General features: G+C 44.8%; 1 protein-coding gene across 1 annotated transcript in view; it reads left to right on the forward strand.

The window, feature by feature from the left end:
- The window catches only part of unc80 (unc-80 homolog (C. elegans)), a 47444-nt gene that overhangs the window by 16464 nt on the left and 17497 nt on the right, over nucleotides 1-13483 (forward strand). Inside the window, exons 26-46 of the mRNA XM_030782228.1 lie at nucleotides 256-389; nucleotides 1234-1411; nucleotides 2540-2743; nucleotides 2928-3025; nucleotides 3344-3544; nucleotides 3802-3909; nucleotides 5102-5240; nucleotides 5546-5727; nucleotides 5920-6051; nucleotides 6297-6483; nucleotides 6878-7009; nucleotides 7120-7263; nucleotides 7424-7524; nucleotides 7941-8027; nucleotides 8344-8527; nucleotides 8989-9083; nucleotides 9285-9374; nucleotides 9775-9876; nucleotides 10732-10912; nucleotides 11700-11965; nucleotides 13345-13479. Of these exons, the coding sequence (XP_030638088.1) occupies nucleotides 256-389; nucleotides 1234-1411; nucleotides 2540-2743; nucleotides 2928-3025; nucleotides 3344-3544; nucleotides 3802-3909; nucleotides 5102-5240; nucleotides 5546-5727; nucleotides 5920-6051; nucleotides 6297-6483; nucleotides 6878-7009; nucleotides 7120-7263; nucleotides 7424-7524; nucleotides 7941-8027; nucleotides 8344-8527; nucleotides 8989-9083; nucleotides 9285-9374; nucleotides 9775-9876; nucleotides 10732-10912; nucleotides 11700-11965; nucleotides 13345-13479 (3080 nt within the window). The remainder of the gene's footprint in view (nucleotides 1-255; nucleotides 390-1233; nucleotides 1412-2539; nucleotides 2744-2927; nucleotides 3026-3343; nucleotides 3545-3801; nucleotides 3910-5101; nucleotides 5241-5545; nucleotides 5728-5919; nucleotides 6052-6296; nucleotides 6484-6877; nucleotides 7010-7119; nucleotides 7264-7423; nucleotides 7525-7940; nucleotides 8028-8343; nucleotides 8528-8988; nucleotides 9084-9284; nucleotides 9375-9774; nucleotides 9877-10731; nucleotides 10913-11699; nucleotides 11966-13344; nucleotides 13480-13483) is intronic.

The raw sequence follows: 13483 nt of genomic DNA on the forward strand, positions 1-13483 counted from the left end.
GGGCCCACGGCGGGATTCAGCAGTCAAGGGTCGCTGGGTGCGTCTGAAGACTAATCTGTAAACTGTTACACACGAGGTTTTGAGGTGACTTCTTTTATTTGACTGTGAATTTAGCATTCCGTTTTTCCTTTTTTGGGTTTTTTTTTTTTTTGGTTTATGTACCTGTATCAGGGGACATGTGTGTGACTTGGTTAAGCTGTGATGAGAATTCTCTACCATTACTTGTGACTTTAATTGTTTTGAATCCTTCCACAGACACAGTCAACCCCACAAAATGTGGCTGTCCCTTCGCCCTGAAGATGTCTGCCTGCCAGCTGCTCCTGGAGATCACGACCTTCCTGCGAGAGACTTTCCCCTGTCTGCCTCGGCCCCGCACAGAACCTCTCGTGGTTAGTCCTGACAGCACGTTCTCCACTGTTTCTTCTTTTGTTTTCATCTGTCCATTCACCCATATATCTGTTCATTCACTCATACATCTGTCCATTCACTCATACATCTGTTCATTCACTCATACATCTGTTCATTCACTCATATATCTGTTCATTCACCCATATATCTGTTCATTCACTCATACATCTGTTCATTCACTCATAAATCTGTTCATTCACTCATATATCTGTTCATTCACTCATACATCTGTTCATTCACTCATACATCTGTTCATTCACTCATACATCTGTCCATTCACTCATACATCTGTTCATTCACTCATACATCTGTTCATTCACTCATATATCTGTTCATTCACTCATACATCTGTTCATTCACTCATATATCTGTTCATTCACTCATACATCTGTTCATTCACTCATACATCTGTTCATTCATTCAGCCTCTCACTAACAGTGAGGAGGTAAAGCTGTGTTCAAACTGCTGACTCATGTCTGTTGTTCATTTTGGTAAAAAAAGTGAAAAATTCATATTTGTTCTTTAGGCTTTGTTTCCATAGACACGTGATCACCGATTGTGTAGCAATGTAGTGTTACAGCTATCAGTTCGCTTTCCTTTTTAAACGTGTGTGTGAATAGAATATGTCTGGTATTATATACAGTATGAATACATGTAAAGTAGAATATGTCTGGTATTATATATGTATCCATGTAATGTAGAATATGGCTGGAATTATGAAGAATGAATTATGAGATGAGTAATAACAGGAGCCATTTGGCACCCAGACTAGCAGTTTGGATGGTTGTATTTGATAAAAACCTCTTGTCTGTGGGACTCTGACAGGATTTGGAGAGCTGCAGGCTACGTCTGGACCCAGAGCTTGGGCGACATCGCTACGAGAGGAAGATCAGTTTTGCGGGGATTCTCGACGATGAGGACGGTCACGACTCGCTCAACAGCAGTAGCCACACTCTGAAGTCCGACACGGGATGTGATGACAAAAAATCCCAAGAGCCTTTGGGTAAGACATACCATCTGTCCAGCCACAGTAAAGCTGGTCTGGGGTCATGTAGTGCTCCTACCCCCTAATGTGCGTAGTGTAAACAGGGCACTGGATTCTTTTCAAACCTTCAGTCCCCTTCTCCGTTACTCTAATACTCTCATGTTAATTATCTTGGGCCTACTTAATGTGTCTGTACATACGATATTAAGCAGTTCAAGTTCTGAGTACGTAGTCACACACACGCACACCAACGCTACAACAGCCGGCAACAGAACCAAAAGCAAAGTTAACTAAAATAAGTCGTTGCAGGCCTGTGTCACAGCTGATGAGCATTGTGTCCCAGAATAAACGGCTTCTTAACTCTTAAATGAGCTGTAAAACAAAATACAGGATGGTACCTGTTTATGCCCACTGCTCTTCTGTATCTTTACTCTTTCGTCTCGAGCGAAATGGCGCGTCGTGTCCGTTAGGTTGCGTCTTCCAATACCACAGAAACTTCAGGCGAATCCTGGGTAGCCCAAAACGCAATCGGGTTGACTCTTTTCGTTTCTAAATCAGAAACGGTGAAACTCAAGCCAGTAGTATCAATCTGTAATTGTAAGAATCGACTGAACGTTCGTTTACCTTGTTAGTAAACTGAAACCAACTTGCCAGGGAATTAGCTTGCTAAACTCGTGAATGCGCTTGTCAACCGAATATAAGATTCTTCAAGCTGGTTACCCGAGTAAATAACATACAACTGTTCCCAACGATTATCGCTGAGATAATCATTAAATAATCATTAAATAAACCTATACATTAATGTACAAAAATATTAAATGAACTACTTTTAGACAAGCGAAAAATACCCTCAGACGCACTTCACGTTCTCTCTGAACTCTCTCACGCCGAAGCTCGCACGCGCTGCGTCTCGTGAACATCAACCAGTCATACAGGAGCATAGTAAGCCCGTATCAAAATAAATGTTTTATCTCGTACTAATAATTTTAACAGTGTGTATCACACTGTATAAATAATATATATTTTACCCAGGCTGCACCCAGTCCATTTTCAAATCATTAAATTGAAGTAGTTTCAAATTGTCTAGTTTTCATGAATCAAGGCTAATCTGTTTTTCTAACTTTTCGTTTCCCCGTCTCTCTTCAGCCCCCATCAGAAAAATCCGTATTGGCGGTTCGCGGCTGCTGCAGATAAAAGGAGCGCGGAGCTTTAGAGTGAAGAAGGGCGGCTCTCTGTCCTCCATCCGTCGAGCCGGTAGCCTCAAGAGCACGAAAATGTCCCGCCAGGACTCCGAGTCGGAAAACGAGGAGGGATTGCTGTCTCAGAGTAGAGACACTGTCACTGACATTGGTGAGGGTCGTCCACCGTGGCACACCCACTGAATGTGCTGTCTGGTTTAAGTTTAAGTTTAAGTTTAACTTGAATCTATATGTCTGCCTGAGGGGATAGTCTCTGTAACAAAAATTAGAAAAATATTGCCAGGATACACTGTGGTGAAGAAAACTGTTTTTTTTGTTGTTGTTGTTTTTTTCAGGGAGCCCATGGAGTGCCAGCGAACCCAGCATTGAACCAGAGGGTCAAGGCTCAGGAGGAATTGAAGACAACTACCACCGCAACATGTCCTGGCTTCACGTACGTCCCCACTTTTCTGTGTGTGTGTGTGTGTGTGTGTGTGTGTGTGTGTGTGTGTGTGTGTGTAAACGAGTATGGATACATGTAAGTGCAAGCATAAAAAGTACATATTATCTGTGTCTCAGCTATTGGTGTCTGCATTTGCTGAGCTGGATGAATGTGTAAATGACCTGTCCTCTTTTTTCCCCCTGTTTTTTTAAAGGATGTAGTCATCACTGGATCCTCAGTGAGGAGAGCCATACAGAGAAAAGTCAGAGAAAAGTATTGTTCTGGTTTTGGTCATTTTCTGTAATGTGACATATTTACTTAACATTACAGATTATGATCCTCCTGTGCAACCAGCAAAGCTTCATCTGCAACCATGTGGATTTCTGCCACCCTCGCTGTTACCAGCGCCATAGCCGCTCCTGTGCCCGCCTGGTACGCGCCATCAAACTGCTGTACGGGGAGACAGTCGACAGCCTCCGCGAAAACAGCACCTCCAGCAATGTCAACACCCGGGCCAAGAAGTCAAAGGAGGTGGGATGTGCTGCTTCTCTCTGTTCGCTGTTTTTACATCTGTTTTATTTCTGCTTTTACGCAAAGTTTGAAAAGTAACAAATTATTCCACCTGTGGACAAATTTCTCAACTGCTTTTCAGGATCTTTCAAACCTGAATTCATTTACAGGGCGCCACAACAGCTGTTTTACATTATGTGTGAAATTGCACATTGTGTCTTATTTTATGATTTTTACAGCTGTAAGCACCGGCGTCTTTTCTGTTCCTTGTTCTCCAGTGCTCTGATAAGTCCTGCCTGCGGACGCCCTCCATGAAGAGACGACCGACGGACAACAACGCAGAGGGGAAGAAAGACACGGGGATGCTCAAGTACATCCGCACTCAGGTGACGCCTCCACACACCTTCACTTTCACCTTCACACACCTTCACCTTCACCTGAGACACACCTTCACCTTCACACACCTTCACCTTCACCTTCACACACCTTCACCTTCACCTGAAACACACCTTCACCTGAAACACACCTTCACCTGAAACACACCTTCACCTTCACCTGAAACACACCTTCACCTTCACACACCTTCACCTTCACTTGAAACACACCTTCACCTGAAACACACCTTTACCTTCACCTTCACCTTCACCTTCACACACCTTCACCTTCACCTTCACACACCTTCACCTTCACCTTCACCTTCACACACCTTCACCTTCACACACCTTCACCTGAAACACACCTTCACCTTCACCTGAAACACACCTTCACCTGAAACACACCTTCACCTTCACCTTCACACACCTTCACCTTCACCTGAAACACACCTTCACCTTCACCTGAAACACACCTTCACCTGAAACACACCTTCACCTTCACCTGAAATACACCTTCACCTGAAACACACCTTTACCTTCACCTTCACCTTCACCTTCACACACCTTCACCTTCACCTTCACACACCTTCACCTTCACCTGAAACACACCTTCACCTTCACCTGAAACACACCTTCACCTGAAACACACCTTCACCTGAAACACACCTTCACCTTCACCTGAAACACACCTTCACCTGAAACACACCTTCACCTTCACCTTCACACACCTTCACCTTCACCTGAAACACACCTTCACCTTCACCTGAAACACACCTTCACCTGAAACACACCTTCACCTTCACCTGAAACACACAAAATCAGCCTAGAGAACAGAATGAGACAGCACGGAATAAGACACTGGAATGACATTGGTACTTGAGTTCCGGGGGGAGTTGATGTTTTCGATGTATTACACAAACTGCATTCTGCTCTTAAAGTGTCCGTGTTAGTGTTTCATGGTCCTCACTGAGCTCTTTGTTAATGTGAATGTGGTATTTTAGACTGTGACCTGATGTCAGTTGTTATTTACACTTCTTATTGCATCCTTCAGGGTTTAGGAATATTATTCTATATCCTGGGAACCACAAAACATTCTTCCTGGAGTTTGATGTAAAGGGCTTTAGGCTGTCCACACTGCTTTAGACCTCGGAAACACAGATTCTTTCACGGCAGAATGAAAGTGCGTTGGTTTTTGCTCCTTCAGGTGATGAGCTTGTCTCCTGCTCCGCTCTCCCTGCTCATCAAAGCGGCGCCCATCCTGACGGAGGACATGTACGGAGACATCCAGCCCGCGGCCTGGGAGCTGCTGCTGAGCGTGGACGAGCACATGGCTGCCGCTGCAGGTCAGACTTCGTCATCCGGTGTCAAAGCATAGAGAGATCTGTAATGAGCTTTAATGAGATCAGTCAGACAAATTAGACAGGCCAGACAGTCTTAGACAAGACACACTGTGAATGAGACATGGTGATATATCACTTTATAGTAAAGCAGTCAGGAGACAAAAACAGACACAGAAGACAGAGGAGGATGGGTTCCCACTACTGAGTCTCTGTGGTTCCTCTCAACGTTTCCTCCTATCTCTTCCTATAAGTCACACTCGTATGGAGTATAACCCTCCCTCCATCACCTTCCTCTCACACATACGCAGCGGCCATGTTCCTGCTCTGCGCCGTGAAGGTTCCGGAAGCCGTGTCAGAGATGATGATGGCCGAGTTCCACCATCAGGAGGCCAGTCAGAGGATCAACTCCGTGCTGAAGTTCTATACCGTGTGGCGTTTCAGGTATCAGGTCTGGCCACGCATGGAGGAAGGCGCTCAGCAGATCTTTAAGGTAAACGACACACAGGGTGTTTTTTACAGGCCTGACTGGCCGCTTCTGAGAAACCACTGCTTCTCAGAATATAAACCTCATAAACGTGAGGTAACATGAGCTCAGATGCTTGTTTTAGAGTCTCAGCATCACAGTATTATTTATTGCACAAACACAACTTTGTTTGTTGGTCTGTCTGTTTGTTTGTTTTAGATACCTCCACCCAGCATTAATTTCACTCTCCCTTCCCCTATCCTGGGCATGCCCTGCGTGCCCTTGTTTGACCCGCCGTGGGTGCCCCTGAACGCTGGCAGCGTTCAGGATGCCATCAGCGAAGACCAGTCGGTAAGTCCGCCGGTCTGGTTTGACTTTTGACTCACGTCTGACTAATCTGGCCAACTGAGAAATTCCGTGTGTGTCAGAATACATTCAAGGTGTATACATTCATAAGATTTGGACAAATGCAAGTTATGTTGACTGTACTCTCTGACGAATGGAGATGACTACTTGCTGTTCAGTTCAGTACTCGTTCACTCAGTTTCAGTTTCAGTTTCAGTTCGGTCCACTCTGCTTCTCGTTTTCCCTGTCAGAAATCGTTCTCGGCGCGGGCCGTGTCCCGGTCGCACCAGCGCGCGGAGCACATCCTGAAGAACATGCAGCAGGAGGAGGAGAGGAGGAGGCTGGGCAGGGAGGCCAGCATCATCACCGCCGTCCCCATCGCTCAGGAGGCCTGTTACGAACCCACCTGCAGCCCCCCACCTGAGCAGGAGGAAGAGGGTGGGGAGAACACAGCCCCATCTCATTCAGCTCAGCGTAGTTTTACCCAACAGCCCGGAAATCACAACGTTCTATCACCGTTTCTCCGCTTTTTTCTCTCCTCTTCATGTCTAAATTTCTACGAGGGGCAGTACTGATGTAATAAAATAAGACCGGAACTTACAGCAAATCTGTTATTGACAACGGTCTTGGAGTCAAGCACCACATCTTAGAAGACAGCCTTAAGTTGCTTTTTTATAGCATGGAGTCACTTTTAAAGGGATGACATTTCTCAGTAACACAAAACTATCTTTCCCTGTAGGGCTAATATCAGTGTCGGCATGTCTCGAGCTCTATATTGTTTACAGACATGGATTAAAGTATTCGGGTCTGAACATCTCTCTTCTCCTGCCAGCAGAAGATGTGGTGAATTTGACATCCCGTCGCCTGTCGGTCAGTCCCTCCTGTGCTTCCAGTAATTCCCACCGGAATTACTCGTTCCGCAGAGGTTCCGTGTGGTCTGTGCGATCCGTGGTCAGCGCTGAAGGTAAAGGAGCAATCTGAAACTGACTGCTGAATCTCATTCTGACTTTTAAGTTCTGGAGATTGTGTCGGGTTGAGTTTTGGAGTCTAAATTTCCCACGTCTGTTCGCTCAGACGATGAAAACACCACTGAGCACACGCCAACACACCACATGCTGCAGCCCCCCCAGGCCGTTTTCCCAGCATGCATCTGTGCTGCTGTCTTACCCATCGTCCACCTGATGGAGGACGGGGAGGTGCGTGAGGATGGAGTGGCAGGTAGGAGTCTCTGCTTTTTTACCTGAACACTAGAGGTTACGCCTCTATTCGAGTTTGCAGTATGAGTATTGGATTTGAAGATTTGAAAATTTCACACACAGGTTTGCCTGGTTGTCACTGGTTTTCTGTGGTTTTCATTTTGTCTTCACTGTGCCTACAGTGAGTGCAGTGGCCCAGCAGGTTCTGTGGAACTGTCTGATTGAAGACCCTGCTCTGGTTCTCAGGCATTTCCTGGAGAAACTTACTGTCAGCAACAGACAGGTAAAGAGGTCGTCATGGTCTGGCTGTCTCCAGGGAGTTGTTCCAGCCTTTTAGTTTGGCTGTGGCTCCGCCCCTTCTGTGAAGCATTTTCATTTTTTGCCATACGGCTCCCTTAGATGAAGAGCAGTAATTGGTTGAGGTGTGTTAGCGCTAAGCTACAACAAACTGGTTCTCCTAAGTTCTCTCAGAGGTTCTCTCAGGTTCTCTCAGTGGTTCTCCTAAACATTGAATAGAAGAAGTTGCTATTGTTTGCAAAAAATCATATGTGTTTGTGTGGAATTAGAGCAATGTTCTAAAAATACTGTTACCCTCAGGTCGGAAGACTGCTGACTTTTGCAATGTAGCAAGTAGTCGCGTGTTTTTAAATGTGTTTGTGCGTCTGTGGTGACTGGGTGATTGTATTTTCTCCTTCTCAGGATGAGCTGATGTATATGTTGAGAAAATTGCTCCTGAACATCGGCGATTTGCCTGCACAGACCTCACATATTCTCTTTAATTACCTGGTAAACCCATTTCCCTTTGTCTTCACTGAAACTATTGTCACACCTCTGCGATTTAAGAGTTAAGAGTCACAGTTTAAAGTATTTTGAAATTAATAATTTTGACAGCATAAACCGATAAACTCAAGTGACTGACTGCAACTTCAGTGATGTGGTTAATACAAGTCTGGATCATACCATACAGGTTTACCTGTTACTGTTGTGTAACATTAGAACAGTCAGTAAACTTTAGCCTGTTGTGTTACGTTAGAGCACAGTCAGTAAACTTTAAGCTGTGCTCTTTGTCTTTTTTCTCTCTGTTTTTTTCTCTCTGTCCCAGGTGGGTTTGATCATGTACTTTGTCAGGACTCCGTGTGAGTGGGGTATGGATGCGATTTCAGCCACTCTGACGTTTCTGTGGGAGGTGGTGGGCTATGTGGAGGGGCTTTTTTTTAAGGATCTCAAACAGACGATGAAGAAGGAGCAATGCGAGGTCAAACTGTTGGTGACTGCGTCTATGCCAGGTACGCCATCAGTCGCCTTGACTTCCTGTGGTAGTGTCATGGCGGTTAGCTTTACAGTAGGCTACACTGAGCAGAGTTTTATGTGTTCTCTCCCTTAAGTTTAATGTTCCTCAACCTGCATGCATGGACAAACTACGGATTATGGCTTTTGGCAAACATTTAGTTATTGAGATGTTTTTGAGACTGCCCTGAGCTGAAGTTGTAATTCAGTTGTAGTTAATGACTGTTGGGAGCAGATGATTGTTCTATTTACGTGCACAACTATAGAGCGCTCAATGAAGGTGAACTAAGACACTGAGAAACAACTGAAAAAACAATATGATAATGAGTCATATGAAAATGGTTTTTGTTTTTTTACTAAATTTGATCAGCGCTTCATCTCCTTGTTTCTTGAATTCGGTCGCTCGCTAAAAACAGGTTATTTGTCAAAAAAACGACATCTGTTGTCTTTCTGTGCTCAGGCGCCAAGACATTAGTGGTGCACGGACAGAATGAATGTGATATTCCCACCCAGTTACCTGTGCATGAGGACACGCAGTTTGAAGCCCTGCTGAAGGTAAGAGCTCCAACTGTCTGAATAGCCATCTGACATATCCTTATCACCAGCAGAAAAACAAGGGCCTTCATCTTTGCACAGCAGACAGATTACTGTTGGCCCAATTTCTGAAATTAAGAATATGATTTTAAAGGCCTGTTATAGCAGTGAGCATATTCGACACTGTAAACTCAACTGTCTTCATTATTCCATTTTCGACAGGAATGTCTTGAATTCTTTAACATCCCGGAGGCTCGGTCGGCAAACTATTTCCTTATGGACAAGCGCTGGAACCTCATCCACTACGCCAAGGTCTGGTCTCACCCTTGAACCCAGGGATCCACCTTATCACCATCCAAAATGAACTCAAGTGATTCAGATGAAAACAGCACAGGGAAGACAGCAATTTCAATTCCACAGTGAATGTGACATCAGTGAATATCAGTGAATTTACTGGCAGTGAAGTTACAGTGAAGTAACCAGTCAATCTAACATTAGTGAGGCTTCAAATATACCAAAAAAGTAATGTAGGAAAAGTGAAAATGTTACAGCAAAGCGGAGGCTTTATCAGTGGTTTAAAGGTTGTTTTCTGTTTTGACATGTGTTTAACTGTCGTTTTTTTTATTTGAATTTCTGTCATCATACGAAGCTTTGTTTTGTCGTGTTCAAAGGGAGCCTCTCAAACTCTTACGTGTCAATATCTCTCTGTCAGACGTACGTTCGAGACATCTACCCTTTCAGACGCTCGGTGTCTCCCCAGCTCAACCTCGTCCACATGCTTCCGGAAAAAGGACAGGAGCTCATTCAGAAACAGGTGTGTGTGTGTAAGGCCTCCACCAGACTGGACTGGTGTGTCTCTGTAAGGCCTCCACCAGACTGGACAGGTGTGTGTGTGTGTGTAAGGCCTCCACCAGACTGGACAGGTGTGTGTATGTAAGGGCTCCACCAGACTGGACAGGTGTGTGTATGTAAGGGCTCCACCAGACTGGACAGGTGTGTGTATGTAAGGGCTCCACCAGACTGGACAGGTGTGTGTATGTAAGGGCTCCACCAGACTGGACAGGTGTGTGTATGTAAGGGCTCCACCAGACTGGACAGGTGTGTGTATGTAAGGGCTCCACCAGACTGGACAGGTGTGTGTACGTAAGGGCTCCACCAGACTGGACAGGTGTGTCTGTGTAAGGGCTGCACCAGACTGGACAGGTTTGTGTGTGTAAGGTCTCTACCAGACTGGACTGGTACCCTCGAAAAATCCTCTGGTTCTCATCCTCTTAACAGTGATGAAAAAAGGGACAAAATACCAAAATAATTGATTAAAGATTAACAGAAGAAAGACTTAACTGTCTTACAAATCAATCTGAAAACCATTCAGCAAAACAATCAGAGCATTATGCCAACTGAATAAATCTCACTATTAAAAGTCTGTGATCTGGAGCTGTGAAAATTAACAGTATAACGTATAAGGGAAACGTTGTGAGCAGACATTCTCCCTGAGGGCTGGGGGGTGTAGGAACAGACTGAAATTCAGCTTTACTTCTGTGTGGGGGGGTTGTTACGTAGAAAGATTAACATCAGAAAGGTTCATTATTTTAATGATTATTAGTGTTCATTGTTAGGTAATCTTGGACAGGTTCCTCTGACTCCTGGCCTGTTTTCTCGGTTCTCTCAGGTGTTCTCGCGGAAGCTGGAGGAGGTGGGGCGAGTCCTGTTCCTCATCTCTCTGACCCAGCGCATGCCGGCCATGCATAAACAATCCCACGTCTCCATGCTGCAGGAGGACCTGCTCCGCCTGCCCTCCTTCCCCCGCACGGCCATCGACGCCGAGTTCTCCCTCTTCAACGAGCCGTTAGGTAGGTTCAGGCCGCGCCCACCCTAGACCTGACGAGGTAATGCTCACACCACACTCAGAACACGGGTTACTCGTGATTTTGTAACACCGACTGAGTTACTGATGGACACAAATATACTTCACTGGTATGTTTTGCATGGACATTATTGTTTCAAGACCAGTACTAAAGTCATCAATAAAAGCTCCCAGCATGTAATTTACTTTTCTGTATTAGCTGATATTTGACTGCAGACCCTTGTGTGCGTGTTAATGTGAAATTCAGCTTTTTCCAACATTTTCAGCCATTTCCTTCATACTTGATCAATTTTTTTTTCCTAATTTAAAGTAAATGTATTTATGCACTTTCATTATATAGTCCATTCATATCCTGTTTGGTTGTGTGATTGTTGTGGTTCATCAGATAAAGAGCTGTTTTGCTGTGTGTTTTTTATATGATTTGTCAGATAAAGAGCTGTTTTGTGGTGTGTGTTTGTTGTGGTTTATCAGGTAAAGAGCTGTTTTGTGGTATGTTTGTTGGGGTTTATCAGATAAAGAGCTGTTTTGTTGTGTGTGTTTTTGTTTATGATTTGTCAGGTAAAGAGCTGTTTTGTGGTATGTTTGTTGGGGTTTATCAGATAAAGAGCTGTTTTGTTGTGTGTGTTTTTGTTTATGATTTGTCAGGTAAAGAGCTGTTTTGTGGTGTGTTTGTTGTTGTTTATCAGGTAAAGAGCTGTTCTGTGGTGTGTGTTTTTGTTTATGATTTGTCAGGTAAAGAGCTGTTCTGTGGTGTGTTTGTTGTTGTTTATCAGGTAAAGAGCTGTTTGGTTTGGACACTCTACACAAGGTGCTGTGGATCAAGCTCTTAGAGGAGATGTTTCTGGGCATGCCCAGTGAGTACCCGTGGGGAGACGAGATCATGCTCTTCCTCAACGTGTTTAACGGAGCTCTGCTCCTCCACCCCGAGGACAGCGCCCTCCTCAGGCAGTACACTGCCACTGCCATCAACACAGCAGTCCACTTCAATCACCTTTTCTCTCTCAGCGGATACCAGTGGATTCTCCCCACCATGCTCCAGGTACAGCAGAACCACCACCGGAGATCACAAACAATGCCTAGATTAGTTATTACACCTGTATGCCTCTGCCTTGCAGTATTATAACTGTGTGGTTTTATAAGTTCTGTCATGTGGAAATGAGGCCCATATGAAGTATGCTGTGTTTGTTGACTGGGTTTTCTGACTTTCTTTACTGAATGATCCAGTCCGTCCCTCCAGTGTTTGCTGCCTTGTGTTAAGCAGAAGCAGTGAAATGACTCTCACTCAGTGTAGCCCTGCGTCTGTTTCAGTGTAGCCCTGCGTCTGTTTCAGTGTGAGGTAATTAGGCTGGCGGGGCCTCATTAGCGTAGAGCTGGGAGCTCTCCATGGTCCTGAAGCCTGTGTGAGGGTCATAGTGCTGAACAGTACCTGTGTAGAATGGAGCAGGTAATTAACACAGGTGGTTTTGATCTTTGCCAGCGTTGCTGAGGTAACTCTTTCTAATATGTATGAAAAACAAGAGTGATTTCAGCCTGGAAGGCGCGTTGTAAAGAGCTCCTGTAAAAATCAAAGAGAGGAAGAGTGTGAAAGAACCCAGTTTAGAGAGAGGATTATGAAGACAGAGCCATGTCTAACTGGCCCTAGCAGTGCTGAGGTATATCACCCACTCAGAATAAACTAAACATAAACATGGAGGTCAGCTCAGCTTTGGGGTGTTTTTGACTCTTGATTTGAACGGATTTGTTTTGATTTGTGAGAAAGAGTAAAGAAATGTTTGTTTTGATTTTATTAATGTAAACTGAAACTAGCCAGAGCTACTCATTTTTAAGTTACTAATTCAGAGCTACTCATTTTTAAAACACAGACATAGAATTGGTCATTTCTCAGCAGGTGCTGTGTTACAGAATGATCCATTTAAAGTATAGCCACAGTGCTACGGGAAAAAACAATCTGTTGACCATGAAGTCAATACTCACTCAAGTCTGTTCTATTTACAGTTTTACAGCTTTATCAATGTAGTTACAGATGCTGTTCTTGCTCTCCCTCTCTCTCTCTCTCTCTCTCTCTCTCTCTGTCTCTGTCTCTCTCTCTCTCTCTCTCTCTCTCTCTGTCTCTGTCTCTCTCTCTCTCTCTCTCTCTCTCTCTCTCTGTCTCTCTCTCTCTCTCTCTCTCTGTCTTTGTCTCTCTCTCTCTCTCTCTCTCTCTCTGTCTCTGTCTCTCTCTCTCTCTGTCTCTGTCTCTGTCTCTCTCTCTCTCTCTCTCTCTGTCTCTCTGTCTCTCTCTCTCTCTCTCTGTCTCTGTCTCTCTCTCTCTCTCTCTCTCTCTCTCTCTGTCTCTGTCTCTGTCTCTGTCTCTATCTCTCTCTCTCTCTCTGTCTCTGTCTCTGTCTCTCTCTCTCTCTCTCTCTCTCTCTCTGTCAGACTTATTCTGATTATGAGAGTAATCCGTTGCTCCGGCGGGGAATTGAGTTCTGCTGTCGTCAGTTCTACATCCTCCACCGTAAACCTTTCATCCTTCAGCTGTTCGCCAGCGTAGCCCCTCTCCTGGAATTCACTGTGA

Source organism: Chanos chanos, chromosome 8 (genome assembly GCF_902362185.1).
Source record: "Chanos chanos chromosome 8, fChaCha1.1, whole genome shotgun sequence".
Lineage (NCBI taxonomy): Eukaryota > Metazoa > Chordata > Actinopteri > Gonorynchiformes > Chanidae > Chanos > Chanos chanos.